The sequence below is a fragment of the Arachis stenosperma genome, chromosome 6 (genome assembly GCF_014773155.1).
Source record: "Arachis stenosperma cultivar V10309 chromosome 6, arast.V10309.gnm1.PFL2, whole genome shotgun sequence".
In the NCBI taxonomy this organism is placed as follows: Eukaryota; Viridiplantae; Streptophyta; class Magnoliopsida; order Fabales; family Fabaceae; genus Arachis; species Arachis stenosperma.
The window spans coordinates 140092860-140103960 of NC_080382.1; the positions used below are offsets into that span (position 1 = coordinate 140092860).

The 11101-nt window shown below is 28.8% G+C and overlaps 1 protein-coding gene across 2 annotated transcripts; it reads right to left on the bottom strand.

The window, feature by feature from the left end:
- Nucleotides 1–6529: 6529 nt before the first annotated feature.
- On the bottom strand, nt 6530–10058 carry LOC130935288 (homeobox protein knotted-1-like 3). 2 transcript variants are annotated; one of them, XM_057864979.1, is made up of 6 exons: nt 9343–10058; nt 8368–8488; nt 7799–7992; nt 7558–7689; nt 7281–7417; nt 6530–7029 (listed from the first exon to the last, which is right to left on the bottom strand). In XM_057864979.1, the coding sequence occupies exons 1-6, from the start codon at nt 9985–9987 to the stop codon at nt 7026–7028; spliced, it is 1233 nt and encodes a 410-aa protein (XP_057720962.1). In that variant the 5' UTR covers nt 9988–10058; the 3' UTR covers nt 6530–7025. The 2 variants fall into 2 exon arrangements, with proteins under 2 accessions (XP_057720962.1, XP_057720960.1); XM_057864977.1 differs by having other exon boundaries at nt 6530–7040.
- Nucleotides 10059–11101: the final 1043 nt, after the last annotated feature.

Here is an 11101-nt window from a genome sequence, read left to right on the forward strand (position 1 = left end):
ACTAATTATAAGTAATAAAAGAGTCATAAATAATAAAAATTTATAGTTTAAAATGATACTAAATTAAAGAGTACTAACGACACTAAAATAAATTATAAAATATTTTTTTGTTTAATATTATAAAATGTATAGTACTCCCTTTTATATTTTTATTTCCTATTATTTCTTAGTTCATATGAATTTTTATTATTTATTGTTCTTTATGTTTAATATGTAAAGTGTGTTTTTTATTTTTATTTGACTTTGTTCTTTTTTATTTTTTATTTATTTTTATTATTGACTTTTTTTATATTTTTTTATGTACTAATTTTGTATAAGATATTATTTTTTATGTATTTCATTAGTGTTTTATCTTTTAATTTAATATTTATTAGTGTTTTTATGTATTAAAATATATTTTGTTAATTTTTATATGTTACTTTAATTTAGTAAATAAATATTAACTTTATTATAAAATGAATTAATAAGATTTATTCAAATATCTAAAGTAAAATAATAGAATAATATAAAAAATTATTTTAATTGATGTCTCTTTTAGTAATTTTTTATCTAAAAGTGATTTTGAGTAGAATAATCCAAACAACATTTATTTCACTATAATCTATTTTGACATAAAGATTGCCAAACATAAATTACGTTAACACAAACTTACTTTTCATTAAAATCAAGTTTGCAAAATCAATTATATACAAACTTCCGTTTACAAACTGTAATCCAAACACACAGTTAATAGTTAGTTTAGAAGGATTAGAACTCTTTTCAGTAGACTGAAGTTTAGCCACTGCTACAACAAATATTAATAATTGCTTTTGTACTTTAAATCAAGAAAAATAAAACATGCTAGAATAAATTTTTAAATAAATGTAAAGCAGGACTGTTTAATTTTATTTTGAAAATAATACATGCTTTTTTTGTCTTTTTAGAGGCATAATCAAATATTGATATGGTAAAAATATATCAGGTAAGTATTCACGTCTAAAAGTCTAATGCACATTTAATTGAATAAACTAAGGACAATGATAAAAAAAATTGAAAATAGACAATTTTGAAATGAAAAAATTTAGGTAACCGATAATTATTTTATTATCTAAAAAATTATACAATTATACTTTGTATATTATATACATTAAAAAACAGCCATTAAAAATATTTGCTAAGCCATCTGTACCAAAGAAAGTCTGAATCTGAATCACGTTTGACTCATGATATGTAGAATATTTGTTGATAAATCTTTTATATTTTATGAAATATTATCATGTTAACCTTATAGCATAATTTGTTAGATGTTATTGTATCTAAATTAAAAATTAGAACACTGATAATATAGTATTATATATAGATCAAGAATAAAATGTATTTGTGAACGCAACTCATCATGAATTTTTTCGGCTTTGCCAAACAAAGAAAAGACACGTCAACCTTTGTAAACGTGAATTTCATTCATGTAAGTCTCTTGAAACTACATTACCGTGTGAAATCAACATCAAAAGCGCACAGATATGGATACTTTAAGAACAAAGAACTACCCTTTTGTTCTATCTGATCTCCTATACCAAAAGTAGCTAGTCACGTTAATGGAGCAATAACCATCAAAAGATTAAGATAAAACATAGTAACATATGTAGTCTTATTCATAAAAAAACTTAGGTTACATCAGATATTATTTAAACAATTTCGTTACATGTACACTTTTATATTTACAGTAAATATTATTTTGATACTAATACTTTTTTTAATAACTAACACGTATTTTTTTATTTTGTTGATTAAAATATAATTTAAATATATAATTAATTAATAATAATGATTTTTATACGAATATTAAGACTATTTAAAATATAAATAGTATTATTATTATTTAAATAATTTAATTACTTATTGTTTGCATCAAATTACTAATTTTATTTCTTCCTCCGATGTTTGGAGTGTTACCTCAAACGTTGATTTGAACCTGAATATGAGGTCTAGATCCCTTATGGGGCAGCGTCCGACTTGTTCTTGTGCCGAGGTGCCATCATTCGAATTTTTCGTGAGGAGGTAGAGGTAGTACCTGCAAGAGACTCCAATGTTTAAGTTATTACCAAAAGTTTTAGGCAGATTTTAGTAGATTAGAACGTGAATATACTTGAGGAGATATCATTGTACTTATAGTAAAGTCATTAACCACCTACATCTTTATTAATAGATAGTCATTCCCTTCATCTTGAGAGTTTGTTAAGATCTATCTTTTAAGAGAGATAGAAATAATTGACGAGATTTATAGAAGCAGTTACTTGCTTGAACAAGTAGAGTTAAGCTTCTTTTGGTCGTGTCCAACCTCTTTAAAGAGGTCGGGTACAACACGATAGAAGCCGCCTCTTTAAATTGAGCTTTTTATTCTTATTGGACCTATTTTTATTTGTTGGAATAGTGTATAAATAGTTAAAAATCGATCTGAAGCATAATAGCAAAACCTGAAAAAAATAGCAACTAAATTTAAGAGGACAAAATACTATATTTAACAAGTAAAGAAAAATCTCAAGCCTTGCTAGTGACAGTATAGTATAAAATTCATGTTGCGCTCTTTTCTACTCTATGATTTATGTTTGATTTGTTTTTGGACTCTCTATATTTTTATTTGAAAAATTATTTTCTGTTGTTCAACAAAGAAGCAATTCAAGTCCCCTATTTCCAATATAGTCTAGCTCTCCTTTGGTTTTCTTAGAATTCTCTTGTGCATACTTTTTCTTTTCTTTTCTTTTCTTTTTTTTTTGGGGATTTATTTCTTCTACTCCCAATTTTTCTAGCCATAGAGTATTTGATGAATTTCTCCACTTAGCTAAAGTTTTAATTTTAACCCTTCAAATTATTTTTGAAGTTATATATATTTTGAGTAGGGGCCTAGAAGGTTGTTTTCTTTTTTCCTTTTTTGTTTTTGTTCAAAGAAGGTTGTTTTCTTGTAATATATCCGTTATTTTTTGTTAGGGGTGGCAAAACGGGTCGAGTCCGCCGGGTCGATCCGCAAAACCCGCTAAAAAAGACGGGTCAGGCTAGGATTTCGAACCCGTCAAACTCGCACCACCAAATTGGCGGGTTTTGGCGGGGCGGGACGGGGCGGTCCGCCGGACCGAAGCTTTATATTTTTTTTTATTAAATAAAATAGTGGTTACTATTATAAAATTAATAATTATAGAATTTTTAAACAATTTTTTTCATTTTTTGTTTTTATTCTTCTTTTAGTTATTAACTTTATTTATTTTATTTTACAATTTCGTATATATGCTCAAATTATGTGACTTATTTTTTAAAATAAAGATGATTTTATTGACAAATATTATTTTGAACAATTTTATTGAAGTTAAAAATTAAAAAAATAGTAAACAAATTATATTAAAATTTGACTATTTTTTATTTGTATTTTATTTTTTAATTATTATTTTTTGGTTAATTTTAATGAATTTTATTTTTCAAAAAAAAAGAAAAAAGAGTCAAGCGGGCTAGCCCGCCAATCCGCCATAAAGCGGGACGGGCTAGTATTTTAAACCCATTTTAATTGGCGGAGCGGGCCGGTCCGCCCGTTTATGAGGCAGACCTAGGCGGGGCGGGTTGGGGCGGGTTGGGGCGGGCCAGCCCGCTTTGCCACCCCTAATTTTTGTATTGTCTTGTATATATCCATATATCTAGTTTCTCTCTTTTTTCCATTTAACATCAGGCCTAATTAGCCCAAAAGAGTTAAGACTGATAAAACAAAAACTGGTTTCCATTTTGACCAAAAACTGAATAACAGGGCTGCATTAAAAATATGGAAGCCCAATAAAAAAAGGAGTCAAGACCAAAAACAATTAAAAAAGAAATAAAGGTATGCTTAGTATTAATTTATTTTGGATGCACTGTCAGTATAATAAAGGTATACTTATACCTGAACCTATATTACATGTGCATCTAATTATATAATGTCACATCATATCAATAAAGATAATTATCTGTTACATTGACCACATGAATGGTTATCCAAAAAAAAAAAATGATTGCATGACAATTGTGTAAAACTTAAAATAAAATATTTTACACTATCAAAATATTAAAATTAAACTCTACTATACTTATATATGGTATTTCTTTTGATGTGTATACCTATACGGCTATACCTATAGTATAATATGTCTATATATATTATATAGGCTCAACATTTCAGTTTCACAATTCATTTAGGAAAGAAAAATGGCTCATTTTAAGTGAATATGTTTTCATTGACTGAACTATCACGAATGATTGTCAGCTAAGAAATGGAAGCACTTGACCAAGCAACTACCAATAATAAGAAATAAATCACCTCAACTCTACTCTTTGTAACTGAGAAATGTTATGCTTAACAAGTAAAATTTGATGAATATTTAAGCAAATGAGAAGAAGAAGAAGAGAGTAAAAAAGAAAAGGTAAAAAACAACACCAACAACTACAAAGCAACACGTTTCTGAGGTTAATTCAGATTTCATTAAATTTCAATTGTACGCCTAGTTTTACGTGGAAATTCCTCACCCTATTTCTGATTTTTTTTTTTTATTTCATATGGATCTGTCAAATAATGATAAATAATTCATTTATAAGTGCCTTGCATGCATGCGGCCAAAACGTGATTATCAGTTTCAGTATTTGGTATGATACAAATCTCATGTGCTACTTTAGTAACATATATTATAACATTTTTAAAAAAATTAAAGTAAAAAAGGTTTGCATCTTAAGGAGGTCAATTTAATAATAATAATAATAATAATAATAATAATAATAATAATAATAATAATAATAATAATAATAATAATAATGTAAGCTGAAACATGTGTATATTTTATCTTGGGGGAAAAAATTATTAGAACACATTTTCTTATGGATATCAAAGTGAGCCACCATTATCAAAATATCAATAATCATTTGCCGATGGGATCATTTTGTTGATAGGTAATAATGAATAATGATCCATGAAATATTCAATTTTAAATTTAAAAATTGTTCCAAAACCTAAATCCAAGGCCCAATGGTTGTCTTTCAAACAAGTTGGTATATGATTTCATGTATTTAAAATAACAACCAACCACGATATATACACCTCAAATATAATGTACTACGGAGAAGTATAAGATATCAATATACTATCTATCAATTTATTGTCAATAATAATTAATTATTATAAAAAAATACATATATAAAAAAATACATCTAAAAAATACATTCTTAAAGATACTTCTATTAGATATATTTATAAAAAAAATATTTTTATTAGACACATTTATAAAGACACTTTTATTAAACATAGTTATAAACAAGAATGGACAAAAATCAGTAAAATCTTTGTTGGTTACGTAACGGAATTGATGTAGTATCCGTATAAAATATATACTATAAAATAAAATAAACATTAAAAATATATAAAATAATATATATAAATATATAATTATTGATTTTTTTTGCATATATTTTTTATTAAAATATGTGCAATGCATATTATATTGGTGTTTATTACCCGCACTCTTCAAATATCTATACCTGACAAAGATCGCAGAGGGACAGAAGCCGAAGATTCTGTTAATTGTTAAATAGAAAATAAAATATCACTTAACTTTTCCCATATATGGTGTCTATTCCACCTAAAATTTTCCACACTATGAATCCATCGGCAAGTCAAATCATAAAAGCAACATACTAATATTGATTTAATAAAGATTTAACAGTTGTGTATCCCTAAGAGCACATGTAAGTTGTAACATATGAAGATCATCACTAATTAAAAAATTTTAAATATTTAAATTAATAAATACATTTAAAAACTCAATTTTATATTTTTTTAATAAAAATATTTTAATTTATATTTTTAAAACACATATTAATTAAATTCTTTAATTTATTCCATTAATTAAATACTTGAATAAAATATAAACATAAAATATATTTATATATAAGACTATGCTATATATACATCAAAATAAACCATGAGTAATCAATATAAAATATATATTAAAATACAAATACATATTAAAAATAAATTATAATATATTTATATACAAATATATTAATGACTTATTTTGATATACAAATAATATTTTTATATAAAATATTAAACAAAAATAAATACAAATAATTTATTGACAATTGCTTTTTATTTCTCTAAAATTAAAAAATAAAATATTGTCTCTATGTTATTGCATAATAGATTTGTTTTTACATTTTTTAATATAAAATAGTTATACATTTAACTAATTCAACATATAGTTAAATTTTGAATAAAAATAAATTTCTGAAGCATATATTAAATATATTGTAAAATTAAACAATTATTTTTCGAATTTTATAATATCGTAAAAATAAAAATAAAGCAATAAATTAATTATTTAGAATTTAACTTATATATAATATTTTACATTCAAATAAAATATATAAGAAGATTTATTTCAAATGTTTAATCCGCATACATTTATTATAGAACAATATACCTCTAATTTCGGAAAAATATAAAAATAAATATGGTCGAAATTTGAAGACAAGCACCACCAACGCATTGACAACTAAACCATAATAACTAAAAAGCATAAACTTATGATATACCATTTCTACAACAAATTGTCATCTACATCCCAAATAACAATTTTAAGAAGAAAAAATATAAAAATTAGTATGTTTATAAGAGAAAAAAAAATGCACAGCTTATTACTGTACACCCACAACCCCTCAGTATATATATTTCACAAGCATTCAAATGTAAACAAAATTCAAAATCCTATTCAATATACCCCATATGGTTTCGGTATATAAAATTCCTAATTATATAGGTTCACAAGCCCTAAAAGAACCCATCTTCATCAGGCCTTCAAGCAGATATAGCTTAAAATGATTCACAATATTAGCACCTTTTGTATTAATTACCATTCTTCAATAGAAACAAATGTGGTTCTTCCTCAATGTCTTCTTCTCTTGAATCCCTTTCAATGCAACATTATTAGCCAGAAAATGTTTTCTGACTTTGCTCCATTTACATATACCGATCAGCATTGTTATCACCTGCATTGTTTCTTTTTAAAAACTAAGGTTGGTTCCAAATCTCATGCAAAATTTTAATTAAAAATAAATGAGAAAATTACCCTACTCTTCCATAAGGTGAGGTAATTAGGTGATATTACACATTAAATAAAAGAGGATTTGGCGTGTATTTTTACAAACATAAGGATGCTATATGTAATTTCGCTTAATTTCAGGAGAGGTTAGTGTAATTTACCATAAAATAAAAATGAAGTACTTTAATTAAGAAATACCTTTTGCGCTTGCTCTTCAAGACAGTAGAAGAAGAAGGATTGCTGTGCCAATTCCTCTTCCTCTGATTGATAAACCAATTATTAATCTGCTTTAATTGCAGACCAGTTTCCTGCACCAGCCTTGCCTTATCTTCCTCCTGAAGAAATCACATAAATGTTCAGAGATCTTTATAGAATATCCAATGTGAAGGTGCGAAAAAAACATATCAATATATTTAAGAGTTTCCCCCAGAAAAAGATGTAATGGCATCATTAAGTTCTGATTTATCAAACTTACTGTGGGGTAAGGCCATTTGGAATGGGATTGCCACCAAGCTTTAAGGACAGAGGTCGTGTCGCCGGGAAGTTTTCCTGCCCGTCTCTTGCGCAAAATTTCTTCTCTTATGTCAACAATTTTCTCCTTATAACCCTACATAACAAAATCCAAAAAATTATACTAAAAAGAATAAAAGGATTTTAACCATATGTGAAGATATTTAAAATTAAGGTACATTAAAAAGCAAAAATCATTCCCTTACATTTTTCAATTCATGCTTTAATTCTTGTCTTACACGCTCCATGAGAGACCTCTCGTTCTCTGTCGGAATAAGAGGGCCAAACCCCATGCTATCTGTTCCATCCAAACTACCGTCAAACAGATTGGCCTCACTATCAACTTGATCATCTTCGTCGTCGGACATTGTAGCCCCTGTACCTTCTCCGGGTGAAACTCCTGTTCTCATAGCAAGTGAGAACAATTATCAGTTTAGTACTCATAAAAGACATTTACTTTTGCTGTTTATTTTCTTGTTTTCTGGAAATGAAGTCTTTTGGCTAATTAAATCAAAAGATCGAAGAACATGCTAAGAATTTGGACAACTGGCCAATGAACTATGAATTGTTTAACACTTTTGACGAAGTTCAAACACTTGAAAATATCATTTATCTGTTACATACCTGTAATGCATGTGGATTTAAGAAATCCAAACCCATAACTGTCTTAGAGAGAAATAACTGTCTTACAAACATAACTTGGTTTCATTCTTGTAAGTAAAATTTAGCTTTTTCCAGAGACATTTAACTTGTATTCTGAGACAGATTTTGGCACCTGTTAAACTTTGTAAGGATTGCTCGATCTCCCAACAAGCCATTACTGCTTCCATTGCGTGGACGCGGACATGCTGCTGCAATTGTTCTTTGAAGGAGCAAAGAAGCAAAACGTAGTGCGACTGCAACAAGAAGCACGAAAAAACACCCACCCGGTAAGAATAAACCAAGAAAGAAGCAAACTATCATTGTCATCAAAGAATAAATCAAGAATCAAACATATTGCAGCAGTGCAACACACTTCAAAGATGAATTTTGTGCCGATCAAAGCAGCTTGTAAAATCATCAAAACTGCATGTATTCATTCAATTGCTGAATTCGGCGTCGAACAAAACTAAAAAATCATCTCTAAAAGTCAAATTTGATCCACTTGCTTCCATAACCCGTCAGTTTTACATCCTAGAAACCAGCAAACTTCATTTCTCTTCATTTCCTCTGTTCGGCTAAACAAAACCTCTGGATCAAATCCCTAATTTAATCCCCAAAAGCCCTAAAATCGTAGCAAGTAATTCATTTCAGCTGCAATCTGAAATATCTTTCATCGTCCAATCCCATAATCAAAGCCAAAACAGTAATAGTAACAATCATAATTATTAAAACCATGAAGTCACTAATTTGAACGCGATAAACTCAATTAAATCCGAAAAAAAGGAAGAATTCCGTACGAATTAATAAACCAATCAAATAACTGCAAAAACTGGAAGTCTGTTTTACTGTACAAGCATTTAAGAAAAATAAGATTCGGTATCATAAAGTCTAAACAAACAAATACGGTTATTACGTGAGTTAGAAAGAGAAGAGAAGAGAGCACTTCTGTTAAGGGCGTGTTTGCCTGGACACAGCTTTAGAGGGAGGGAAAAAAAAAAGCTTCACCACGTAATTTGCTTTCCAAAATTTTAGAAGCAAAAGAAAATGTTCTGGAAAGTTCAGAGTCCATAGTTACCGTACTCTTCGAAACAGTGAGAGGGAGAGTTACCATGAACTGGTCGAGTTCTTTGTCATCTCCAACGCCATGGCCGAAGGCAGAGTACTTGGAGACTACATTCTGTGACTGTGCCAGCTGTGCGTCGATCCTAGGCAGCTGGTCCACCGGCGTGGCGATCCTCAGGCACGCCACGTGTGCCGACAGCAGCTGTTCGTACAGAGGGTGCGCCAGTATCTCCGCCTTCCATCTTCCAACCTGCCAATTCACCATCCCTCCTCCTCCGCCGTCACCTCCGCCACCATCTCCGACGACGGCGGCCGTCACGTCCCCCTTGGCGTTGGCAATTCCGGTCTTCAAATCGACCGGTTCGAAGTTGACACCGGTAGCGTCGAGCCACGGAGATGGCTGGGATGCGGCGGAGTCGGAGGCCGTGTGGAGATTGAGGAAATTGGAGTTGGCGTTGGTGTTATTAGCGTTGGAAGTGGCGGTGGTGTTGGTGGTGTCGGTGAAGTTGGTTCGGAGGAGTGCGTTGTTGAGCCAGCTGGGAGCGGTGGTTTGGAGAGGATCGGAGTTAGGTTTGGAGTTAGGGTGGGGAGGAGAGGAAGGGAAGGTGTTGGATTGGTGGGTGAAATGGTGAAGAGGAAGGTCGTCGTGTGAGTCAGAGACAGAGAGAGGGTTGTGGTTGTGGTAAGCCATAGAGAGAGAGAGAGAAAAGAGAGAAAGAGAGAGGAAAATGATGATGATGGTGTGTGTATGTAATTGGTGAGGGTTACTATAAACGTTTATATTTAATGGTTGGAATAAGGACACCGGAGAGACAAATGGATGAGGTACTGCCCTTTTGTCTTTGTCACAGTGCTTTTCTCGGACTCGTTAATTTTCTTCTGCTACTCACCCTGCTACTGTGATTTTCCTTTCCTTTCTTTTGCCTTCCAACCTTCACTGCCGTGTAATTAATACAAAACTTTTCTACTTTATTTTTGTGTACTTATCCTCAACAATAAAAATAATAAACGTATTTCATTTTGTATTACTGATAACATAAATAATTAATTTTTAAATTTTATAAATTATTTTGTTACCGTACGTAAACCATAGTCTTATTATTATATATATAGAAAAAAAAATTAGACATGACAATGAATATCGTATTCTGTCTTGTTTTTCATCTTTATTATGGATATTCATTTAATTATCTCTATAAAAAAAGGCAGAATTTATTCATGGATATTTTTTAAAAAATAAAAAATAACGAAAAAATATAATAATTATAAAATAAATCAATCTAACACAATCTAAAATAATTTAACATAATTTAATATAATTTATAATATATTTATTATAAAAAATAATAATTTAAAAAAAGAATAAAATATTTTTTAATATAATAACATAATATAATTCCTGAGAGCAAGACCAAGTGATGGACTTAAAAAACAGAAAAAATATCTCTATATGTATATAAGAGAGAGAGAATGAAAACTGACGAGTGAAAATATAGAAAGAAGAAGAATTCTAATTAAAAATATGAATATAATTATTAAACAAACAGATTTAATATATATATATATATATATTCGATAGTTTAGTAATTTTATATTAGCAGAAATTTAATGAGTCATAAATACTTATAATTTCATCCTATTTTTTATTTATTCGTAGAATAAATTTTATTCCCGTAAATATTTATAAATTTTCGTCTAATTTTTAATACTAAAATTTTAAAAATCGAACCGATTATTAAATCATTTTAATTATTAGATTACAATTTTATTAATTTAATTAATTTAATCGTAATTCAACTAAAATA